Source organism: Dipodomys merriami, unplaced genomic scaffold, assembly GCF_024711535.1.
Source record: "Dipodomys merriami isolate MVZ:Mamm:240054 unplaced genomic scaffold, mDipMer1.0.p SCAF_11, whole genome shotgun sequence".
Classification (NCBI taxonomy): Eukaryota; Metazoa; Chordata; class Mammalia; order Rodentia; family Heteromyidae; genus Dipodomys; species Dipodomys merriami.
In genome coordinates this window covers 18,303,999-18,329,774 of record NW_027202382.1, presented here as the reverse complement: position 1 = coordinate 18,329,774, position 25,776 = coordinate 18,303,999, and the positions used below count along the sequence as shown (strand labels likewise).

Here is a 25,776-nt window from a genome sequence, read left to right as displayed (position 1 = left end):
TCAATTATCTTTCCTTTCTCTTTGTCTTTTAACCAATACCACATTGTCCTGATCACAGCAATTTTATGAAACCAATACCTGGTAGTATAAATCCTTAATCTCATTTCTCCCTCTTTAAGATTTTCTTGGGTATCTTGGCCCTGGTCTCTCAGATGAACCCCTTCTATTACCTCCCTTTCCTCCCTGTGTTTCTGCTCTGTTGAAGATCATTATCTTTCTGCCTAAAGTATTCCTCTGAGTCCTTTTTTCACTGCGAGTCTACTGGATACAAGTTATCTTTGTTTCTGGATGATTGAAATTTTCCTCATTTCTCCTTTACGTTTTTTTTAAATTTTTATTATATTTAAGTAGTTGTACAAAGGAGGTACCATTTAGCAAAGCAGTTTATGAAAACAATTCATTTTGATCAGTGTCACCCCCTTCATCATCTCATTCCCCTTTGACCCACCCCTTCCTTACTTTCCTTAATTTTGTGTTATAGACCATGAGTTCCTGACTACAATCTTCTCCTTCCCCTCCCCAACCCCTGCTTTCTTCCCTTATTAGCTAAGGAGCAGCTCTAGCTTGTCTATTTCCTTCTTTCGTGACTGTAAAATACTTTCCCATTGTCCTTGGGCTTCCATTGTTCCTAAGAAGTCAGCTGTCAGACGTATTGCACCTTTCAAAGTTTTTGTTTATTTTTTAACTGTTTTGGTCTTCAACAGTTTTATGTGCTATGGTCAAGTGAGATCTTCTTTGCATTTGTCTTGGTTGTGGTTTACCAAGCTTTATAGAACCTCATGAAGCTGTGGATTGATGTGTGTTGGAGGAAATTCTAGAATAATGTCCCTTTGCTCACCTTCCTAGATGTGATACATTTCTAACCCTATGTTTATCTGGTGCTTGTGTCCTACTTTCTATCAGTTTTCTTCCTTGTGCTTCCTTCAGTCTAAATATTTACCACTAAGTAACACCTGTTCTCTAATCTACTTTCTGGTGGTCCTAGAACACTGTCTTTCTCACCTATGAATTATTCTTCAGTAGTTGTATTTTTTCATCTTTAGAATTTCCACTTTATTTTCTCTTATTCATTTTGTAGCTTTCTGTTCTCTGGAGAGTTTCTGTAGCTTTCCATCTCTTTCCTTTAACAGGGGCACCTAGCTGTGTTCAAAGTTCATTATGTCAAGGACTTCAAGACTTGTGGATCAACTCTGGTTTTCTTTCTATTTTTTTTCTTTTGTTCTTCCTTCTCTCTTTTATTAAAACATCTGTGTGGTGTTACTTTTCTCTAGAGAACATTCTTAAATGTGGGTTCAGTTGGGGTGTTTAAAGGCACAGACTATTCTGATTTGCTCTGATTCCTAGTTTTTGGTCCTTCAATGTTCTTCCTGGAAACCCTGGGGTGTTTACTGGCTCTAGAATCCAATTTTTATCTTCCTAGTCCTGAGGCTCTAACCAATCTATTTGTTTCCTTCTTACTTTGCTTGGTTTCTAAGCCCCTTGCTTTGTTCAATTTAGTTGTCAATATCTAACATGGCAGAGCCATTTAGGATGCTGGACTTCCTCTCTTGTGGTTCCATGTCTTCTGGATCCTTAGCTCTGCACATCTTGCTGTCTTGGTGATCCTGCACTGCAGCCATGATATTCCCAGCGAGGGACTGCTAAAAGCCCTAGCCCAGTACTTCCTGTGTCTGCAACAAACCTCCCTGCTTAACAAACCAACAAGCACTCAGCATGAATGTTATGTCCATCTCAAACCAATTCTCTTTCTCGGCTCTTCAATCCTGGCGGCCCTGGTTGCTTTCTGATGTCTTTTCTATTGTATTCTGATTTCCTAAGTGTCCTTGGTGGAAGCTTTTGCCTGGCATAAGCCATTTCATCAGTGTCCTAGTGGAAATGTGAGCCGAGATGATTTAGCTTAGTAGGGAGAGACTGTCCCTTGGGAGGGGTGAATGCATCCCTCTCCTCAGCTCTTTGAAGGGAGAAGCCATGTGGCATGTGGCCCCACAGGAAGATATAACAGGCTGAACATGAGTTACAGGGCCATAAATGTCTCCACCAAGGAACAAGGGTCATAGGAGCAGCAGGCATTCAGGGGTGGAATGCTCAGCTGGAAGAGGAGGGATGCCACAAACACCTGGACGTCTCTGCTGAGAGGATCCAGCAGTTCTCCAAACCAGGCTCTGGAATCAGACCTCCTACAGGGGTACCAGACAGGATGCTGCCTGTTTGAGGGGAGCAGGGAGTAGGATGCTGGAGATGGGGGGAAGGGTGCATCTCCTCAAATTCTCTCCTTCTGTGCTTCTCCCTGGCCCAGCTTGGTTCTGTTGGAACAGCAGTCCCACAACACTGTGGGATTAGCAAGCTTGTGTGAGCTAACCTGGCAAACTACACTCTAGTTTCTGTAGGAAATGTATTCCAAGTTCCAACAGCTGCAGTTCAAAACTATTCCAGAGGACAACTGTTGGTAAGGGGAACAATCTGTCTAGACCATTGTCTTCTCAGAAACTTCTAGCACCTGACAATAAACTTGACCTCGGAGGATGAGCCACTGATAAGCAGTCAGTGGCAGCTTTACAAATAGAGAATGCTGCCTGCCCTGTATAATTGGAGGCCTGCTTTAGGGACAACTACTCCTTCTTCACCTATAATGGAGAGGGCTTCCTCGTGGTCCCACAATGCTAGAAACAGTGGTGAAGGGCCTGGAATAAAATAAGGGCCTGGTTGCAAAAACTTCAGGAAAGAAATCATTTTTCAGCTTAGCCATACCTGTGTCCAAGGACTCTTCCACAGAAACATGGCCAACAGCCATACTTCAGTATTCCCAGCCCTACTTCCACTCCTGTCTCTGGGAGAAAACTGCTTTATAAGATAGAAAAGATGTACATCTGCAAGTGGTAGTGTAAAAACTAGACAGAGGCTTCAATTGGCCCAGGGGCCGACGCAAATAAACTATATGGTCTTGGTCTTCTTACTGCCCACATACATACACACACATATGTACATGCACACAAACAGCATCACACACATATACATACATACTCATGTGTACATACACACACATGTGCACACATATACACACACACACTGTTCCTAGGAGGTAATAAAAAAAAAATCTTAGCCCAGCACTAGTGGCTCACACTGGTAATCCTAACTACTCAAGAGGCTGAAATCTGAGGATTGCAGTTCAAAGCCAGCTAGGCAGGAAAGGCTGTGAGACTCTTATCTCCAATTAACCACCTGAAAACTGGAAGTGGAGCTGTGGTTCAAAGTGGTAGAGTGCTAGCCTTGAGCAAAAGAGCTCAAGTACAGGCCCAGGTCCTGAGTTCAAGCCTCATGACCAACAAACAAACAAACTCAGTTACCTCCTGGTGAGACTATAACTAGGAGTGTCCACCTCAGGTCCAGATCTCCTACTTTAAATAAAAGCCTTGAAGGATGATCCAGAACCACATTCTGGTTGGAGAACTGTCTAGAAATATCATCTGAAAACTAGGCATGGTGGCATATGCCTGTAATAAAAGCATGCAACAGACTGAAATAGTAAGATCATGATTTCCAGGCCAATCTTGACTCCATAATGAGAATTTGCCTCAAAAAAGGGGGGGGGATTGTAGGACCCCTGGCTGCTTCTTTCTCTTTGCTCCTTTTCTGGTGATATGAGTGGGTTTTCTCCACATGTTCCCTGCCATGTTGCTCTGCCTCACCATGGCCAAAACAATGAGGCCAACTAAACCTGGACTGAACCTCAAAAATGTGAGCCCAAAACACCCTTTCTTCTTTGTAAGTTGGTTGTCTCAGGCATCTGGTTATAGTGATAGGAATCTGACTAACACATATACCATCACCCTTGGATGCCTTCGTTTACCTAGGAGACTGCTCCTACGAGCAATCTAGTAGGACAGAAGAAATCAAAAGGCCTCATCATTCTATACTTAGAGAGATGAATCAGAGAGATGTACTCCAAAGTAACTTTTAAATACTTAAGAAACATCTAAATTCACAACCAGAAATCACATTTGAAACCAAAGAAAACACAGCCAAGTAATAAAAGATGGAAAATAATAAGTCACCAGAACAAACCTTTAAAAGATATAACTATCACCATAGCAATGTGATGAGAAGAAGAAACTACCCAAAAAATAAAGAACTATTGGTCAGTATGTGAAATTAGCTCACTCTCACTCTATCACTCAGAGATAGGAAAGTTGAAAATAAGAGAATATTTTTCTTCTTTTTTTATTTTAGCAAACTGACAATGATTTTTAAAATGAAAATTCCTATTGCCAAAGACACAGGGCAGGGAGTACTTTCATTCACAGTGGAATTGTACCTTTATTTCTATCTGGAGTGAATTCTTTGGCCCTGTAGTATATGAACAGGTATTTTCCTGAATTTTAGGGATGGAAAAATAGAGGTGTACAAAGGGCCTGAGCAGTCAGGTGCTGGTGGTCATGCCTATAATCCTCGCTACTCAGGAGGCTGAGATTTGAGGCTCACAGTTCAAAGCCAGCCCAGGCAGGAAAGTCTGTGAGACTCTTATCTCCAATAAACCACCAGAAAACCAGAAGTGGCACTGGGGCTTAAGTGGTAGAGTGCTCACCTTGAGCTGAAGACAGGAACAGCACCTAGGCCTAGAGTTCAAGCCCCACAACCAACCAATAAAATGGAGGGGGGGGGGCTGAGCAGGTATGTCTGGTTTGAAGACAAGACAGGTCAGCAATTAGAACATATATGGAGCTTAACACTAGTGGGGTGTGAGGGAGGGGTGGATGGACACACAATCCTAAGTAAAGACAGAAGAGAGAGAGCTGGGGTTCAGCTTCAGGAGACACAGAGCTGGAGAAGTTTCTGGATATAGCATACATCCAGAGCAAAAGCCCTGGGGTGCAAGCAAACTTGATGGAATGAAGGACCAAGAGGTTTAAGGAAGACAGCACACCTCATTCTGGACCCCTGTATGATCCCAGGAGGACTGGAAATGGCCACAAATGATGACAACACTTCAAAGCCTGCCTTCCTGGACAAACACTGAGCCTTTATGGTGGGCAGCAGTGTGTGACTAACTGGGTGGCTCAGATAGACTAGCTGTGCTGGCAGAGAAGCAGGCTGGCTTCTAGAGGAACCCCAGGGACACACTGCTGTGTGTTTTCCATGAGAGACACAGCCGTGATGGCTGGAGACGCTGCGCTTCCAAGGGAAACTGTGAGCTGAGAGAAAGCCTGAGCTTCCCAAATAGGACCTGAGAGGAGAAAGAACAATGCCAGGTGCAGTGACTCACACATTAATCCCAGAAACGGGAGGTAGAGATCAGGAGGATCATGGTTTGAGGACAGTCCAGGCACACTGTTAGATTCCCATCTCAACAAATAAATCAGGTATGCTGGGACTCACCTGTAGTCCCAGCTATGTGGGAGGCTTGAATTCTAGGCTGGGCTGGGCCAGGGGTCCGGGTGGGGGAGGGGGGAGAGGATTGGAAGACCTTATCTAAAACATAAATGAAGCACAAAAGAGCTGGGTGTGTGGCTCACATGGTTACATGGTTGCATGCCCGCCTAGCAAGTAGGAAGCCCTGCGGCTGGGACAGGCTCATGTCTGGACAGGAAGATGTACCACCTGTGTGGCTGACCCCACAAGAGTGCCTGCTTCTTGTCATGGTAGGCCCCACCCATCCAAAACCCTTGCTTTTTATTCTGGTTGTATGGTCTTGAACTCAGGGCCCGAGCACTGTGGCTCTGTCCCTGAGCTCCTTTGCTCAAGGCTAGTGCTCTACCACTTTCAGCCACAGCTTCACTTTCAGTGGTCAATTGGTGATGAGTTTCATGGGGACTTTTCTGCCCAAGCTGGCTTTGAACTGTGATCCTCAGGCCTCAGTCTCCTAAGTAGCTAGGATTATAGGTGTGAGCCTCTGGCAGCCAGCTTAAAGGCCTTGCTTTTTTTTTTTTTTTTGTCGGTTGTGGGCTTGAACTCTGGGCCTGGGCGCTGTCCCTTAGCTCTTCAGAAGGCCTTGCTTTTGATGACACATCAACTCCCTTCCCTGACTACTAGATGTCAAAAACAACTTGCATTGGCTTCCCAAGTACAGTGATGACCTCAGCATCAAAGAAGGAAGATTCAGATGAGGTGGGATGGGGGGTCATCTAACCATGCATGCACACATAAGCTCTGTGGCTTTGTGTAAGTCTCTGGACCTCCCTGCGCTCAGGCTGTATACCCAGGAGGCCTGGCTAACCAATTCTAAGGGCCTTTCCCAGTATACACAGACAAGGATGGAATCAGTGATTTCTCTGTGTGATTTGCCCCCAAGGAGGGCTTTTCCAGAGATGAAGCGGTGGTCTCTGATGACTTTGCTGGCCAAGGAGGTCAGAGTGATTTGAGAAAAGGCCCAGAGGGGCAGAGAGCTGTGGATCCCCAGGTGGCATCAAAAAGGCAGTTTCAGTACTTCATGGCCACAATCAAAATGTGAATGTCACCTATGAAATCTTTTGTGAAATTCAGCTCAGTAAAAGAAAAACATTATTTGCTAGGCATTGGTGGCTCACGCCTGTAATCCTAGCTACTCAGCAGGCTGAGATCTGAGGATCATGGTTCAAAGCCAGCCTGGGCAGGAAAGTCCTTGAGACTCTTATCTCCAATAAATTACCAGAAAACCAGAAGTAGGGCTGTGGCTCAAGTGGTAGTGTGCTCGCCTTGAGCTGAAGAGCTGAGGGACAATGTCCAGGAAACAGAGTTCAAGCCCCACGACTAGCAAAAAACAAACAAACATTTTTAAATATTGAGCTATGCCCAGACCCAATTGTGTTGTGAAAGAAAAGAGGAGGAGATATAGGAGGCCTATACATTTGGGCAGCTGGGACAAACACTTAGAGTTCATGTTCTAAGAGAACCTGGCCTATGCCCCACAGGTGGACAGCATGCTTGGAGCCTTCTAGACTATTCCCTGGGTTCTCTCCCTATGCATAGGGGTGGATCTTTTGCCTGGGTCAACTCCAGTTCTTGAGGGCAATCCCTGCCTCTGGGGGGTCCACAGACCATTGAGGTTAGAGGCTGGAGCTGTTGGGGGGTGGGAAGGGAAGAGGATTAGAGAAGGCCAGGCTCCCAGTAGGCAATGTCTGGCCTGAAATGCTGAGTAGCCCCACAGTTCTGAATTCAAACTGGGTCTTTCAGATCCTTGGTACTGAATACTTGATGACCTGGGTATAGCTTAAATGTTTAGACATAAGGTGTGTGAGCCTCCATGAGTGCTATAGCCTTTGGCCCTGCAAATACGAGGAGCGGGGAAGCCTAGACAAGGTGCATTACTGCCTTTGCTGAGTAATGTACCATAGACGGTTCTGTCTCAGCCCCATGCTCACTAGTTCTGTGCCCTAGTCCAGGGAACCTCTGAGTCAGTCTTTTCATCTGTAACATGGGAATAGCCCTGACACCTACCTTCTGAGTTGTTGCAGCATTAAGAGGAAAGGGCCCAGCACTGGTGGCTCACACCAGTCAGCTACTCAGTAGGCTGAGATCTGAGGATCACAGTTTGAAAGTCAGCCCAGACAGGAGAGTTTGTGACATTCTTATCTCTGGTTATCCACCAAAAAGCTGGAAGTAGAGCTGTGGCTGAAGTGGTAGGGTGCTAGCCTTGAGCAAAAAAAAAAAAAGCTCAGAGACAGCATCCAGGCACTGAGTTGAAGCCCCAGGAACAGCACAAAACAAGCAAGCAAGCAAGAGAGGAGGAAAGAGGGGGAAAGGGAGGGAGGGAAGGAGGGAGGAAGGAAGGAAGGAAGGAAGGAAAAGGAAGGATGGCAAGGAGGAAGGAAGCAAGCAAGGAAGGAAGGAAGGAAGGAAGGAAGGAGGGAGGGAGGAAGGAAGGAAGGAAGAAAAGGGAGGGAGGGAAGGAGGAAGGAAAAGAGGGAGTGGAGGGAGTGAAGGGAGAAGGGAGAGGAGGAGGATCCAGGGCTCAGCATCATGAGGGCACACAGCGGACACTGAAGAGCCCATGTGCCCAATGCCCCTGATGTAACTTGGTGCCCACCCCCACCACTTGCTTTTGCAGACTCCACAGCAGTACGAGAGGGAATACAACAACAAGCGCTCTGGCGTGGGGCCCAGCAAGTTCCATGGGTACGCCTACGACGGCATCTGGGTCATCGCCAAGACCCTGCAGAGGGCTATGGAGACGCTGCATGCCAGCAGCCGCCACCAGCGCATCCAGGACTTCAACTACACAGACCACAAGCTGGGCCAGATCATCCTCAACGCCATGAACGAGACCAACTTCTTCGGGGTCACGGTGAGTCCACCCCTTGGGCTCTGTTCTCCTTAGTGCCCTTTGGTACCGTGCAGGGCAAGAAGAGGGGGTGTTATATACTTGGTGGGCAACCTGTTCTCTGAGATCATTGAAATTTGGGGAGGGGGTGTCATGGGGTTGCAGGGCCGGTGATGGGAGGGGAAAACGCTTCCCCAGCAGTCACAGATAAGAAGGGTATAGAGAGTAGTCTATACCCTGGCAGGCGCACTTTCCCCTGGGGTGCAAGATCAGGCTCAAATCCTGAGCCTTCACTCACAAGTTACCTTCTTTGAACTACACAGTTTTCATTCACATGAAAATAAGGATAAGACTGCATCCTAAGGGAGCTATAAAGATCAGCCATTGCACGGTTCAAGTGGCTAATATTTTATTGTGCAAGCTCATTGCTCTGAGCCTCAATTTTCTCATCGGGAAGTGGAGATAATAATACATGTCTTAGCCAGGCGCCAGTGGTTCACACTTATAATCCTAGCTACTCAGGAGATCTGAGGATCACAGTTCAAAGCCTGCCTGGGCAAGAAAGTCTGTGAGACTTTTATCTCCAATTAACGCCAGAAATGGAGACGTGGCTCAAGCAGTAGAGTACTAGCCTTGAGGGAAAAAACTAAATGACAGTACCTAGGCCCTGAGTTTAAACCTCAAGACCAACATAAGAAGGGAACAAGAATAAAAACAACTATGTCTTGCACGGAAGTTAGGAACATTAGCATAGCTAATGGTTCTTGAGTACTACTACGCTAAGCACTTTATATAGATCAATAATGTATGCCCAATGCTAAGCACCCAGGAAACTCAAGCACTGTTCATAATGGGTCCTTGCCCTTTTGCCACCCATGGAAAGAAGATGCTATTGTTATCTCCCTTAAGGAGGAAGAGGCTGGAGCTCAAGTGCTGAGTACCATAGCTAAGCAGAGGCAGAGCTGGGATGGGGACCTCGGTCTGCAGTCACTGCTGCACCTCCCATGACTTCTCGCTGAGGATGGGAGTGGTCTTCATTTATGTTTCCTGGTGAGGTTTTGCAGCACATAGAGGAAATCTGTCTGCATGGGTTGGATGGGCAAAAGTGCTGCCATCTGTTCTAACTCAGAGCTGTTTAGAGAATGGATCCATCGTGGACTGTTTCAAGGAGTAGATAAGAGGAGCTGATTGGTGTGTTTTTTTTAATGCCTGGATGCTTGTACAGAGACTTGCTGCTGTTATGGTGGGCAGGGACTAAGCAGGTGCAGAGCCTGTACAGAGTTATATAGATGCCCAGATATAAGAAGGGCTTCCTGTCTTGGGGCCAAAATCAGAGTGAGATCTGGACTGAGACCTTAAAAGTATCTAGCAGGAGTCAGAAAGCCCAAGCAGGAGGGATTTCTGTGATCTCCGGTGAAGTCTTGGAAGGCTTCTTGGAAGAAGGGGCATGTGAGCTGTACCTTGAGCAATGGGAAGGAGCAAGATGGTAGAGGGAAGGTCTAGCTTTGTACCAGATGGGGCATGGTGTATGTGGGGCAGGCGAGAGGATAATTGCCTGGGCCAATGCTCTGGGAATGTGAATGATAAGGCTGGTAGGCGTTGGACCACTTTGGTGGGACAGTCTTGGGATACTGACCTTGATCTTATAGGCCAACTGTTCTCGAAGCATGGCAGCAGCACCTGGGAACTTGATAAAAATGTAGAGTTTCAGGCTCACATTCTCTCGGCTTCTGGGGTGGGACTCAGAAACCTAGGTCCTTCACAGACCTTCTAGGTGATTGTAATGCACAGCAGAATTTGAAAACCATTTCTGTAGGTGACAGAGAGGCTTTGAGATTTGAGGAAGGGAGGGAGGGAGGGAGGAAATTTCTCTTATCCAGGCACTGTTGTCTCATGTCTGTAATCCTAGCTACTCAGGAGGCCAGCGCAGGCAGGAAAATCTGTCTCTTATCTACAATTAGCAAGCAAAAGGCTAGACGTAGAGCTGTGGCTCAACTGGTGGAGCACTAGGCTTTGGTAAAAGCCAAATGAGAGTGTGAGGGTCTGAATTCTAAGCTCCAGTGCCAGCGCGCGCGCACAGACACACACACACAGACACACACACAGACACACACACACACACACAGACACACACACAGACACACACACACTCACACAGACACACACACAGACACACACACACACACACACACACACAGACATATACACACACACACACACACACACACACACACACACACACAGGATTTTTCCCAAATCCCTGGTTAGAGGGATCTGAGCACCCCAGGACTCCCTTCCCACCTCTCAGAAGCAAAAACTTTGTATAGTTGTTGACCCAGTGCATCTTTATAGCACAGCCTAGATTCAGGGCGGAAACTTTTAACAGCTTTCTCAGGCTATAGTTTAAAAAAAAAAAGGCTTTTATCCTCAGAACCTCTTGTTATAAAATCCCACAGGGAGCCTAGTATATAAGCCGGGTAAAAGAGGAACCGCTCCATGAGCAGAGGAGCCCAGAGCCTTCGCTGTTCTGCCCCTCTCTGCAGCCCCTCTCACTGCTGTCTGGCTATGAAGACGGGGCACAGGACCCGGCACTATGTCCCAGGTTCTTCCTTCCCTCCTCCCTGCACTTTTTCACAGGCTGGGACTCAGGGTGGAGCCATGATGGTGTTGGGCTGTTTTAAACATGGCACACTTATTTTGTGCTCTGCATCTGATTTGGAATCCGAAGCTGAGGTGGATGAACAGTGAATGTATATAGAATCGAGGAAGTCTTTGTACGCCTCTAAAGCCCCAGATGCAACATTTTGTCTAGTTACATGGTGCTGCTTCCCAGGAGATGGTTCATAACCATTTGTAAGCTCTCCCTTCCAACCAAGCCAAATACTTGATAAGCAGGACTATCTAAAATGCTCTCCAAGGCTTGGGAGATAACTGGTTTTGAATGGGAAATTCCTTGACACCTGCTCCTGTTTTGTGATTCAGTGAAGAGCAGGCTTGAAGATCCCCAGCTTCAAAGCCTTTGTGAGGTCCAGACAAGGGAGGTGACTTGAAGTCACTAGATGAGACACTTTGTCTCATCAGAACCCTGATGTTAGGAGCCAGACTGGGCATGCCTCTCCCATCTCCATGCCATGTCCTTCTCTTCAGGCCTGCCTTTTATTGAGAAAGGTTTTGAAGTTTCTTAGTCTTGTTTTTCTTCCTCCTCTCTCTCTCTCTCTCTCTCTCTCTCTCTCTCTCTCTCTCTCTCTCTCTCTCTCTCTCTCTCTCACACACACACACACACACACACACACACACACGTGTGACATCTGATAAAAGTGCCCCTGTGGTCCAAGGAAACCACAGAAGTCCAAATCTAGCCATCAATAAGAGAGAGAGAAGGAGAAATAAATGGAAACATTTTCCTTTTTTTCTGAAGGTTTTCATTATCAGGCACACATGGTCTCCATTTTTCTCCTCAGGCAGACACTGCATTCTGGGTCACCCTCATTCAGCACATTTACTATACGGAAAATCATTTAAACACATTAAATTAATTATATCCGTGATTCAATTCCAATTGATTCAGTGCTCTCTGCTGGGAGCTAGGCCTGCCTCCTGGTTGGCATGTTGATGAAGAAATGTCTTTCTTCCATGCACCCCAAGTTGGAGGTCCGCCTCTGCTTTAAGTTCTTTGGAGCTGCCCTGGGTGGGAAGGCCTGGGTGGCCCATCTACTTGACCCCTGAATGCTTGGCCGGCACATTCAGCCCTAGGGTCCCATTCAGCCCTGGAAATTCCAGAAAGCTTCTGCACCAAGAACCCCCTCTGCCAATCTCCGGCCAGGAGATTCAGCCGAGAAGTGGCTACTGAGGTCCCAAAGGCTCGGTGCACTCCCAGGACCCATTTGGTGAAAGTGATAAGGAGCTGGGACCCAGGCTCAGCTCACTCAGGGCCATGATTTCTGAGAGTCTGGATACTGAGAACTCCTGGGAAGGTTTCTGAAAATTCATTCACTGACATCACTCCAGAACTTCTCGTTCACTGGCCTTCCAGCAAGCCATCTGCATGATTCTCAGGTAACAACCTGGAGAATTATTTTGGAACACACACACACACTCTCTCTCTCTCTCTCTCTCTCTCTCTCTCTCTCTCTCTCTCTCTCTCTCTCTCTCTCTCTCTCTCTCTCACCTTCCACCAGGGATAATAGACAAGTAGATGGATGAAGAATTGGTGGGCAGTATGCAAGCTCTGTCGGGGGGAGGGGAGGAAGAAACAATGGTTTATTTAGGGAAAAGCACCCAAGAGACTGTCCTTCACTTTGCTGAATCTCAGCAAAGTTAAAGTATGCATGGTTGGCAGGTGCCACCCTGTGGTCTGTACTCTGTGCCATGTGCTGGGCTGAGACTGCAGACTTCTGGCTTTCAACCCCTCTGTACATTGCAGGGCCTAACATGCTCTGCGAATTGGAGATCACAACCCTTCAAAACATTTCTGGAGACATTTTGCTAAGCACTCAGATGAAAACCAATGTCTCGTATATATATATTTTTTTCCAGGTGGGATGATTTCATTCTTTCCCAGTTCCAGGCTCTAAAAACAAAGGTATTGCCCTTAGTCACAAATGGTAGACAAATGCTCAGGGTATATCAGACTAAGCTACCAGGGCGGTACCCACAGTAGGCTTTTTGGCCTTCTGCGTCCAAAGTCATCCTGTTTTGTTTGTGGTGCCCCACAACAGGCTAAATTAATAAGATCACACTTCACCCTCTTACTAATGCACCTCATAGAATGGTTTTCCAGATATGTGCGCACCAGAGCTATGGCCATAGGGACATGGAGAGACATTCCTGGTGACTAGCATTTGAGGTGAGGGCTTCATTCTGGCTAAGCTGTTTCTGGCGATTGCCCCTCACTCCCTGTGGGTGGACTCAATATGAACCATTCACAACTTGGAAAGGGGGTGGCCCATAAGTTTGTCTAAACAACAGAAGCTTCTTTCATCTTCTGCCTGCTTCTCATCCAGCTGCTGGAACCTCTCAGTGCAACATCTGTCGGGTAGGGCCACCTAGCTAAAGCCTCTCCTCTGTGGCTTTTGTCTCCTGCTCAGAGGCCAACAGGTGTACTTGCAGAGGACGCTGATATGTTTGCTTTTTTGCTGGCAGAGAGGAATCCAGGCCTGGCTAGAGCATCCTTTAACATTTTTACATAATTGTATAAAATTATCTCCACTGAGACTTAAACACCACCCATTATCTTAAAAGAAAACCTCCCTAGGTATGGTGACACACACCTGTAATCCCAGTTACTCAGGAGGTAAGATAGGTGGAGAGCCTGGTTGAAGCCAGCCCGGGCAAAATTAGCCAGACTATGTCTTCAAAAACAAAAGACCAGCCAGGCACTAGTGGCTCACCCTTGTAATCCTAACTACTCAGGAGGCTGAGATCTGAGGATCATGGTTGATAGTCATCCCAGGCAAGAAAGTAGGTGAGACTCTTATCTCCATTTAACCCCTAGAAAACCAGAAGTAGCGTTGTGGCTCAAAGTGGTGGAACACTAGCCTTGAGGGAAAAAAAAAATCTCAGGAAAAGCACCCAGGATGCAGGTTCAAGCCCTACAACTGACAAAAAAAAAAACCCGAAAGGGTCAAGCAGCAGAGTGCTGGCTTTGGTAAGTGTGAGGCCCTGAACTCAATCTCTAGTGCCAGTTCCAGGCAGTGGGAGGGGAGGAGAGGAAAGAAGGAAGGAAGGATGTGGACAGCTAGAGAAAGCCAGTGGGGAAAATGACATTCGTGCTCTTCCCTCTGTGGCTGGGCCTGATGTGATGCTGAAGTTGCATGGTTATTTTTTTATTCAGAGGACTTTACACACACTTGAATGGAGAGAGGTAGCTGGCCATCACCTTTGGGAGCTGGGCTCTTTCTCTCCCTCTTCTCTGATCACATGGAGTCTAGTTTTCTTTTTCCAAGGCAGAAGAAGCTAAACCTCAAACTTCCCCACAACCACACCTTTGTGTCTTGTGTTTGACACCTTCCATTAGCCCAGCGATGTGTTTTTTTGTTGTTGTTTTTTTTTGGGGGGTCCGGTCGTGGGGCCTGAACTCTGGGCCTGGACGCTGTCCCTCAGCTCTTCAGCTCAAGGCTAGTGCTCTACCATTAGAGCCACAGTGCCACTTCTGGCTTTTTTTTTTCTTTTTGCTTATGTGGTGCTGAGGAATTGAACCCAGGGCCTCAGGCATGCAAGGCAAGCGCTCTACCACTGAGCCACCTTCCCAGCTCCGCAGCGATGTGTTTTTAAAAGACAAATTTGAGTGAGTCAGGAAACAGAACTCTTAAGAACTCCATCAGAAGTGGAGAGAACTCAGCCACTCCAGGACTTATCATTTTTGGGGGCTCCATTCCCTACGTGCGCCATTGTGATCTGCCCATTTCTGCTCTGTCTGCTCAAGATGGTCACTCAAGAACTTGTCTAAAGCTCTGCCTAGGCCTGTTGATCTCCTCAAAAACAGGGTTTCTCCAGGTGAACTCTGGCTGGTCTCCCAAAGCTTATCACCTTCTCCCATTCTGAGGTCCCTCCTCAAGAGCCTTCCTTGGTGATTACCAAGGACTAACAGCAAACCCTTCCAGAACTTCCTCTACACCTCCACTTGTCCCCACTACACCCCAGACTTAGGTAATCCCAGTGGAATTGCCCCCATACACACATGTAATGTAGGAACCAACCAGACAATTTGGTCTCTCTTCCTTCATTCCCTGGCTAACCAGCCCACCTCAGAGGTGCACAAAATAAACCATTCAGGGCACAGCCATCATAGTAAGCTGCAACAGGAATTGCCAATTTGAAAAGACAAGCAGAAAGAAACCTAAGATTTCTGTGATTTTGGTGGACTTGTTTGCTGTTCTGTACTGCAGTTTCCTCATCAGCAGAGAGAAAGGAAATACATCCTACTTCCAAATAGCAATAGTGCTTAGCGCTCGGTATCAGCATCATCATCCCCACGATTATTATATGAGGACTGCTTTTAGGATGGTGCTTTTGCGAAGGTCAGGATTCATGTGGGTTCAATCAGGCAATTGTCAAAACCAAGTTGTAGTAAATAGTCACTGGACACCTGCTTACTAGGCACTTGTCTGTTTTACACATCTGATCTCATTTAATCCTCACAATAATAAACCAGTCTCTTAACTTGCATTAAGGCTGGAGTTGTCCATGTCAAAGCAGAACTATGTGAAGTCTGCCTATCAGCAAGCACACTGTTGAGCCCTCACCCTGCTGGCTCCTCACTCCAAGGGTATGAATTATCTGAGCAGTGGTAAGAATCTGATCACAGACCTGCCTCCTATCTAACTCAATGCCACTCAGCTTCCAGCCTCCTGACTCCACCACTCAACAACATGCTAATTGCCCCAGGTGCTGTGGGCCCCCCACCCAGATCTCCTGGGATCCCTTTTAGGCGGCTGGCAGGATTTGCCCATCCCCCACATGCTACAGGTGTGCTCTATTGGCTTATACCTGCAGCCTTCCCTAAACATGGCCTTAGGTGAGCTAAGATTCCTAGGAGCTCCACCCCAATACCTCATCAGAGGCAGGAATGACTGAGGTGGGGGGACCCTGTGAAGAGGGTCCCTGAAGCCAGATTCATCTGAAACCACTTCTGGGCAGTGGCTTCCTTTTCCCTCTTTCCTGACAGCAGGTCCTTAGCCCATGAATCACTTGAACATGTTCTGGGTAGAGCAGGAGGAACACCCTGACACACTCAGGTGTTTCTATGGGAGATGGAAGTGTTTTCAAGAGGAAATGTGTGCTAGCACCTAATTATTGTATTTGTGTTGCATGCACAACTGGTCCTCTGCACTCCAGGTAAGGCGTGCCCAGGCTCTGTCTGACATGTCACCTGTCCCCCTGCCTGTTGTAACCAGCTCAGGAGAGCCCTCCCCCCCCCACACACACACATTTCCCCTCCAGTGAACCAGTATCTCATTTCTCCACTTTGAGCACTTCACACCTCGGGGATTGCTGCTAACCTCCAGTCACCTTGGTGAGACAGAATCCACACATGATTGAGAAATCCAATCACACTCTTCCACACCAGTGCCTTCCGGGCGCTGTACGCTAACGAGCCATTTTCAAGCCAATAACTAATCAGAACTGACAACATTCCTGTTGGACTTGGAGTTCTCAGATATGCTAATAGTGATTCCCAAATTCTTACTGTGATGAGGTCAGTAATGCACCCGAGTTATGCAATCTCCTGAGTGCGCACATGTGTTTGATTATGTCTATGTATGAGTGCATGTGTGTTGCAGCAGTGAGGCTCTTACCTTGGTTTGGGGGCAGCAGAGGAGCCCATGAGCCCATTTTTTCCCTCCTCCAGTCTCTCATCTTTCCCATCAGCCTCTTTCTGGGACTTGAACCCCAGGCCTGAGAGGAAAGGGAAGTTGTCAATGGGCCCTCTGTGACTTCAGACTGGCAAGAAGTTTTTGAGCAGTAATTGCTGGCAGGAAATCAACACTGTGGTACTAATCAAATTCAGGACTGCCCTGTTTTCAGAAGGGGTTCACAATCCATACTACCTTCCTTCCTCAGCACAATGCTTACCTGAAGCTACAGCTGCCAGTGAACCAGCTCTTACCACACCCCAGGCAGCCCTCCAGGAACCTTACACATGTGATGCTCAGATCTACCCCAGAATGCACCTGCCCATGAGCAGCACCAGCCTGCTCCCTCTTCTCTCCCTACTTCTTGTCTCTGCCCTCCTGTCACCTTCTCATTAAGGCCTTTCCTGACACACTATTTAATATTGCAACTCCTGCTTCTCATTGGCTCACTGCCCTACCCCCTCATTTCTCTCCAAAATAGTCACTCCATCTGAAAAACCACATTTTTTGTTTATTTACTGTCTCTTTTATTATCTATCCCATCTTCAAGGCTTAAGACCAGACACCTAGGACATAATAGGTGCCTGATAAATATTGGTTTAATGAATGAATGGTTGAAATAACTAATGATTGTGTCATAGATTAATGAAAATGAGCCAGGCCAGACACAATAGCATACGCCCATCCTCCCAGCCCTAGAAAAGTGGAAGCACAACAGTCTTGAGCTCAAGCCCAGCTTGGGCAAAGTTAGCAAGACTCCTGTATCAAAAACAAAAAGCAAAATAAGAGTTGGGGATATAGCTGAAGTGGTAGAGTCTTTGCCTAGCAAGTATGAAGCCCTGGGTTCAATACCCAGTACTAACGACTCAGCCAGATGAATGATTGCCCAGGAACCTCAGGAAGTAAGGAAAGTTTATCTAAGGCTTCTCTTCTGTCTGACTCAAGCCCATGCTCCTAAGGATTCAAACATTTCAATGAGTATTCCCAGCACTCCCACCTCCTCCGGTAAAATAGGGGAGGGCCGGACAGGAGGGGTAAAAGGTAAGGGTCAGCCTCTCAAGAACATGATCAGAGAACAACCAGGTGACCCGCACTGGGCCAGGATGACTACCCCAGGTCAGTGGTGCAAGGTATTATGGTTCTTGCTCTGCCCTGGACTTTTTGTGTGTCTCTCTGTCACATTGCACTGGACAGTGCCACTATAGTTATCCCTGTGCCTCTGGTGGTTCAATAGGTCCTGCCTCTTAGTCTGTGAAATGATTAGTTGACTGAATGAGTTGGGTAATCGTAGCACAGAGAGTGAAAGCTGCTGTGTCGAGGTCCCCAGTGCATTAATGGTAAGCTCGGTTTGGAACCACAGCCCAGTACTTCTCATTCTAAATGCAGACAGCTCATAAGCTTGTGCTCCTGGGCGTTGCTGGGCCTACTCTTCCTCGTTCACTCCAGCAGGATCACAACTGACTGCAGACAATGCACAGCATGGAAAAACCTCCTCCTCTGCTGTCACAGATCAAATTAATGTGTGTCAGCAATTTGCTGGAGTTGATGCCTGGCCCTCCCCAGATTGCAAATTTGACTTCTTCCAGGCAAGAGGAAAAAAGCTAGTTTCTTTCTTTTTTTTTTTTCTGGGCACCAGTGGCTCATGTCTATAGTCCTAGCTACCCAGGAGGCTGAGATCTAAGTACTGCTGTTTGAAACCTGTGCAGGCAGGGAAGTCTGTGAGACTCTAATATCTGATTAACCACCAAAAAGTTGGAAGTGGAGCTATGTCTCAAGTGGTAGAGTGCTAGCCTTAAGCACAAAAGCTCAGAGACAGTGTCCAAGCCCTAAGTTCAAGCCCCAGGACCAACATGCACACACGCACACACCCCCAGAGTTTGGGGGAGTGAGTCACCTATGAGTACTTGTACAGAAGCACTGGGTGTGACACTGCTGGGCCCTTGAAATGAACAAAGAGGATGCGACCAGAGGTGCTGGGGACAAGGTGGTCATGATAGCAATCATTGGAATAACTGATGCTATGATGTCAGGAAGGGCTGGCAGCTAGGGCACTGACTGTATGTTGGGCACCATGCTAAGATCCAGATGGTACCATCTCATTTAATTCTTACAGTAACCCCATCTATGGGCCAAGATGTGTCCCCAAAATTCCTGTGTTGAAGTCCTAATCTACAGAGTGTAAGAATGTGACTATATTTGGCAACCAGATCATTGAAGATGTAATTGGTTAAGTTGAGGTTATACGGGACCAGGTTAAGATGAAATCCTCATGAAGAGGGGATATTTGGAGAATGAATGAAGGCAGAGGGAGGGGTGATGCTTCAATCCACTAGGGAGCACCAGCTATGGGAACAAATCACCAAAAGTCAGAGCCATAGAGCGGTCCTCCCTCCCTCCCAGCCCTCAGACAGAATCAGCCCTGCCCACACCTTGATTGGGGATTTCCAGCCTCCAGAACTATGGGTGACACATTTATGTTGTTTAAGGCTCCTAGTTGGTGGTGCTTTGTTACAACAGCTCTAGAAACTAATACACATACCCACAAAATAGAGGCTGTAGGTACTTTGCAAGTAAGAAAACTGGGAAAGGTTAATTAATTTGCCCAAGACCACAGAGTTCAGTTCAGTGTGTGTGTATATGTGTGTGTGTGTGTGTGAGAGAGAGGGGGGGAGGGAGGGAGGGAGGGAGGGAGGGAGGGAGGGAGGGAGGGAAAGAGAGACTGTACATTTTGGTACCATGACTTAAATTCAGGGCTTTCACACTCTTGCTTGGCATTTTTGCTCACGGTTGGTACTCTATCACTTGAACCATGCCTCCAGTCTAGCCTTTTGCTGGTTAATTCAAGTCTAGTGAACTTTTTCCCCAAGCTGGCTTTGAACCTCAATCCTGAGAGCTCAACTTCTTGAATAGGTAGGATTATATGTGTGAGCCATTGGCACCTGGCATTAGTCTTCATTTTTAACTATTACCCTAAACAGCTCCCCTTCTTTGGGAGCAAAAAATGAAGAACCACTGACCAAAGAACAGAGCTGAAATAAACCAATGAGAACGTCACCTCCCACCAGCGTACTTTGCAGCTGCAGAAATGATGGCCCTAGGGAAGAGGCTGAATTAGAGGCCAGGCTGAAGCCAGGACTCAGGCCCCGTGGTTTTAGGCCAGCCGTCCTTCCCCAGTCTGGCTTCTCCAGTGTAAATGTCTACAGTGACATTTTGACCAGCTATTTACTCCTGGTACATTTTATTCACCTCTTCCCTGGCTTGAGGGAAAGAGTATTCTATAACCTCAATTAACGTTCATATCTATTCATATACTTAACAGTACATGAATAGATAAGAATATTGCTCTTTTTCATTACATACAGAATATGTCCACTGTAGAAAATGTAAGAAGTAAAACATCAGAAATGAAAGTCACCCTAACTTAGTCATCCAAACAGACACTTCTTCTCCCCTGGAGGAGGGGAACTTGTATTCAATGTAATGTTTTAAATTCTTTTAGCCTTTTTTAAAAATCACATTATAAAGTTTGTCCTATGGCCATGGTTCTCAATCATTTTAACATTACCATTGATTGAAACTTGGAATTTGAAGGGATGGGAAGGGGAAACAAAAGAGGAGGCAACAATGCTTGATAAGAAATGTACTCATTATCTTGCCCATGTAATTGTAACCCCTCTACATGGTATTTTCACAATAAAAAAAATTTCACCTCAAAAATAAAAACTTGGAATTTGGGAGCTGGGAAGGTGGCTCAGTGGTAGAGCGCTTGCCTTGCATGCATGAGGCCCTGGGTTCGATTCCTCAGCACCACATAAGCAAAAAGAAAAAACCGGAAGTGGCGCTGTGGCTCAAGTGGTAGAGTGCTAGCCTTGAGCTGAAGAGCTGAGGGACAGCACCCAGGCCCAGAGTTCAGGCCCCATGACCGGACCCAAAAACAAAACAAAACAAAAAAAACTTGGAATTTGGATAACATATGTTGGCCATGTTAGACTTTGTAAAAGTACAATTTAGTGAACCAAGTCCTTTTACCTTGTCATGCAGTCATCATTGTCATCCCTTTCCAGAACTTTCTCATCATTCTAGAGAGAAACTATATACTCATGAAACTCCAACTCCTCAGCAAGCAGGATCATTTTAGAGTTATTATTTCTTATGAGAAAGATGACTTTATTTAGCAGATTTTTGTTTGGGGTGTGTGTATGTGTGTGTGTGTTTGTGTGTGTGTGTGTGTGTGTGTGCGCACGCACACACACATGTGTTCACGTATGTGTGCATATATGAATTTATGCTGGTCCTGAAGCTTGAACTCAGGGCCTGGGCACTGTCACTGTGGGGTATTCTTTGCTTAAATCTAGTGCTCTACCACTTGAGCCACAGTTCCTTTCAGATTTCTTGCTGTTAGTTGGAGGTCAGAGTCTTACATACTTTCCAGCCTGGGCTGGCTTCAAACTGCAGTCCTCATATCTCAGTCTCCCGAGAGCCAGGATTACAGGCATGAGTCACCAGTGCAGAGCTTGTATTTTTTATTGTTAAGGTATTTTTGCTACCATAAACAGTTTGGTAACTAATTTTAGAGGAAAGGACAATATTTGAAACCTACCTCTAAGTAAGTGGTAGCCCAGCAAAAATTTGGTAGCCTTAAAAAACTTGAAAAGGGTGAGTATAGGCTGGGGTACTGATGTCTCATGGTTGTAATCCTTCTTACTCAGGAGGCTGAGATCTGGAGGATCATGATTCGAAGCCAATTTAGGCACAAAAACGCCTGTGAGACACTCTCTCCCAATTAACCAGCAGCATGCTGGGCTGAAGGCATGATTGAAGTGGTAGATCACTAGCCACATGTGAAAGCAGCCAAGCATAAGCACAAGGCCATGAATTCAAGCTCTAATGTAAAACTAAAATAAAAAGGGTGAAGGTATAAAGACAGGCTAGGAAGGTGGCTCAGTGGTAGAGCGCTTGCCTTGCATGCATGAGGCGCCTGGGTTCAATTCCTCAGCACCACATAAGCAAAAAGAAAAAAGCCAGAAGTGGTGCTGTGGCTCAAGTGGTAGAGTGCTAAGAGCTGAGGGACAGCGCCCAGGCCCAGAGTTCAGGCCCTACGACCGGACCCCCCCCCCAAAAAAAAAGACAGGCACTAGTGATATGTCACTGGTAAAGTTAATACTTAGATCAGATCCTGAATGGATAAAAAGAAAAAAAAAAACAACAACAGAAGCACTCTGTAATGAGTCAGGTCAGAATGTACCTTCCCCTTATCCCTCCGCGCACCTTGGCACATGTCAAGGTATGTTAGCCACCAGCTTGCTAAGCAGAAAGGAAGTTTCCTGCAATCAAGAGAAGACAGATGACACAAATTCTAGCCGACAAGATGTACGGCTCTGAACCCTGATGGATGCCAGCTCAGCCTGTGTGTGCACTCGTGGAGGTGACTTAAATACTCCCCAGGAGGCAACCCAGGCCTGCCTGGCTGATGGCCAATCCTGTGGGAGTCAGGGAGAGTGAAGAAGGCTTCCAAGATCCATTTTCTCATAGACTTGTGAGCCCCAACATCACCCCACCACCTTGTGTGGGGTGGGGAGTGGGGTAGGAAGAAGGATTTAAGCTTGCCAACGCTTACCTGTAAAGACCTAGAATCTGGTAGCCAATGGGTGCCTTGTGGAAAAGGGTAAGGTGCCCTATGACCCACCTGGTCTTCCAGAGGAGTTGTTGAAGGCATGAACTCTGGGCACAAACCTCTCAGCTTGCTGCACTTGGCGGCTGGGTACACTTGAGCAAGAACTTGATCCTACAGCCTCTCTTGCTACCTCTGTTTCCTAAGCTGCAAAAACAAATAAACAAAAACAGAGAACAACAAATAAAAAGGCAGATCCTGTGAATAGGCTTAGATTGAACTCCCAGGAAACTGGTGAACACACTGGGATGTGCACAGCATGTAGGCTGGCCAAGAGCACACTCTGAGAATTGTAACTGTAAGGGAATGGGGGGGGGGCAGGGCAGGGGCAGGATTGGCCAGGTGGAGAAGCCAACACCACCCCCCGACACACACAGCCCCCCCCCGTACTCCTCAAAGTGACAATTGAGGCTGCAGTGGATCCAGGCTCAGGGGTGCCAGTGTTCTCTCCTCAGTCAGCCAGGCCCTGCCTAGACCCAGGAAGGGTTGTATTGATTGGCAATTTCCCCTGAAAGGGAAAATTCTCAGCAAGGGACCAGGCTGAGATTGTCAGAAGCCAGAAGATGGTGCTTTGGGCCTTCATAAGGGCTGCTGGGCAGAGCCCCCAGAACTTCCTATAGATAACTCTAAGGCCCAACTTAGAAGGTGGGGAGGATTAAAGGGACTTACCATGCTGAATGCCTGGGACATAGAATGTAAGTTGGTGGAAATCTCTAGGTTGGATGTATCTGCATATCAGCTTTGGTTTTCCACTTAAACCATTTGATACCTCATGTTAATTTTCCAGATTCTAGAGTTAATGGATCCCCATGTCACCATTTCAGTCAGATTTTGTTTCATTTCATTTTGAGGGAAGTCTCACTACATAGCCCAGCTAGCCTTACACTTGTAGTCCCCCTGTCTCAGCCTCCCCATTACTTGCTGGGATTATAGGCATGAACTACCACGCTTTGCTTTCAGTTGGATTCTTTAATATGTCACATTCAAATGCGCATCAATATGCTCACAGGAAGCACCCCCCCAACACATACACACACACACACACACACACACACGCATCCAAATGTGACTTTTGGTCATTTGTATTCCTTATTTATAAGGCTACTTATCAGTGGTTTACAACCCTGTTTTTCACAAAGAGTTTTACATAGAAGCTCAACATCATCACCCTTTTGTTAGCACCCACATCCACATTCACTGTGCATTTAACTTTTTTTTTGCCTCCAGCAGGCGCTAGAGGGACCATTGGTCTTGTATACACTCTGTTTTTTAATAATCCTGTGCTTTTCAATACGTGCTGCAAACACAGAGCATGCCTTTCAGGGAGCAAGATAAGGTTCTTTTTTCCATGTTTTCATAGACCGCTATGCAGTAAGAGAAAAGCACAGGTGGTGTGAGGATGTGCACAAGCTTGGAAGGTGGGGGTGGGGAACGGCGGCCTCCCTTGTGCTTTTTCCTTACTTTAGCTTCAAAGCCACTGTGGCTATCCCCATGAAAGGTTCAGGCATGTACCAGGAGAGATCGGGGAGAAGAGAGAAGGGGAGGCCCATCAACAGCAGACATTGATTTCCTTGGCCAGCGGTATAGTTAGCTAAGGAGCAAACAGCACCGTGCTTTCATCTGCTTGAGGCTCCTTCGGTATGTTCACTGCCTTTGTTTAATTCCTTTTCACCTCATGTCTGAGTTTTTAGTCATGAAAAATTGTGCTGGACCAGGAGGTGAGTGTCTTTTAGACAGACAGGAGCCAGGCTGCGGTGAGTGGAGCTGTCTGTGGTGGCCATGAAACTGGCTCTGGGACTCTGAAAAATCCTTGCAGCTATCCCTCTCTTGAAAGCACTTTGACTTCAAGGTAGTGGTTCGCTTCCCAACAGAAGCTTCTATTACCAGTGCCCCAGGGGAAGGCTCCACTGATAGTCACTGAACAGGTACACCAGAGGTACTTTGTTACTACCCTGTTCTTACTTTTTCTCGTGTCTTCAGGGTATTCCACATAGTAGACAGTCAGGAAAGACTAGGTAGATAGAGGGAGGGAGGGAGGGAGGGATATAGATAGGTAAACCAGTGGAGGGACAAGTACATAGGTGAGTGAGTACATAGTTGGGTTTCTGAGTGGCTAGATAGGTGTGTGAATGGATAGATGGACCAACAAATGGTTGTATCAGTACGAGGGTAAGTGGATAAGTAGATAGATACAGATGAATGGTTGAATGGGCAGGTGAAGTATGTGAGGCAGGATGGGTATGGGATTAACTAGTTGGGTAGCTGAGTGGCTCAGAGGATATGTGGGTATGTGGCTAGATGGATGGATGAGCATTTGTGTGGGTAGTTAGATATATTGGCAGGTGGAGGGATGGACTGATAGATGGGCAGATTGGCATAGATGAATGAGTGATAGAGTTGGTGGGCGGATGGGTGGGAGACAGAGTAGGTGAGTGAACAGCCAGCCGAGGAGAGGTGATCTCAGGTGTCTTCTTTATTCCAGTCTCAGAGGCTTTGACCCAGTGCCATGACTCCTTTTCGGTACAAAGCCTGACCTCTAGTGCTTGCTGCACTTCCTGATGCGAGGCCCCATCTTGTCATCTGACTCAGAACTCCATGTTTCATCTCACGCCTTTCTTCTTCACTCACACCTCACCCTTTCAGGAACTGGGCCTCATTAAAACCTGTCCTCTGCCCAGGTCCTCTTTGAGGAAGTTCCTTGTTAGGGCATCTCTGCTGAGAAATGGATGGCAGCAGCCCATGCAAGTGCCAACCTGAATGCTAAAGACTGTGATTAGCAGATTTAGCCTAGAGATGTTTCAGAGTTGTCAGTTCTGATGTTCATAGGATTATATTTTCAAACATCATCACACATCCTGTGTGACAGACTTGATTACTGTGATGAACTAGTTTTCTTCCTTTGAGAGATGTTCTGGTTGCGGAAAAGATTCCAAAAGCATTTCAACAAAACGCCGGGAAAAACTGAAGTGACGTTATTTCATCTGGGTGCCTCATTTTAGCTAGTTGGGAGAGGCAGTTCAGTATGGCAGGAGTGACATTGGACTTGGAGTCCTTAGACCTAGGTTTGCACACTGTTCCCCAAGACTCTAATCAGTGTGTTCTCGGCTGAGAATGAAAACCAATGACTGAGGCCCTTCCATACAATCTCAGAAGGTAAACGAATAAGAAAAGGCCTGTAATAAACTGAACGCTGTGGTGCAGGAAAGCAAGCCTGACCTCATCTTCATCCCTTTACTACTTATTCATTTTGGCTTACCCAACAGGAGAAATCAAGTCTTTACAGTGAGCACTTCTCACAGTGATGGCTACATTCGTGCCTGGCTCTGTGGGCACACTGAGAACACAGAGGGACAGGCAGTCTGCACTGCGCTGCACTCTACAGCACAGCCTTCTCCCTCATTGTGTGCTGTTACTGGCAGCCCTGTTCAGGGGCATTTGGAAGATGGCCAAGCCAAAAGTACAAAATGCACACTGGGTTTCAAATTTAAGCACAAAATAAAAAGGCTAAAGTATCTGAG

The 25,776-nt window shown here is 46.7% G+C and overlaps 1 protein-coding gene across 1 annotated transcript in view; it reads left to right on the top strand.

Moving 5' to 3' along the window:
• The window catches only part of Gabbr2 (gamma-aminobutyric acid type B receptor subunit 2), a 336,688-nt gene that overhangs the window by 210,407 nt on the left and 100,505 nt on the right, over positions 1-25,776 (top strand). The window contains exon 7 of the mRNA XM_070010539.1: positions 8,021-8,257. Within this exon, the coding sequence (XP_069866640.1) occupies positions 8,021-8,257 (237 nt within the window). The remainder of the gene's footprint in view (positions 1-8,020; positions 8,258-25,776) is intronic.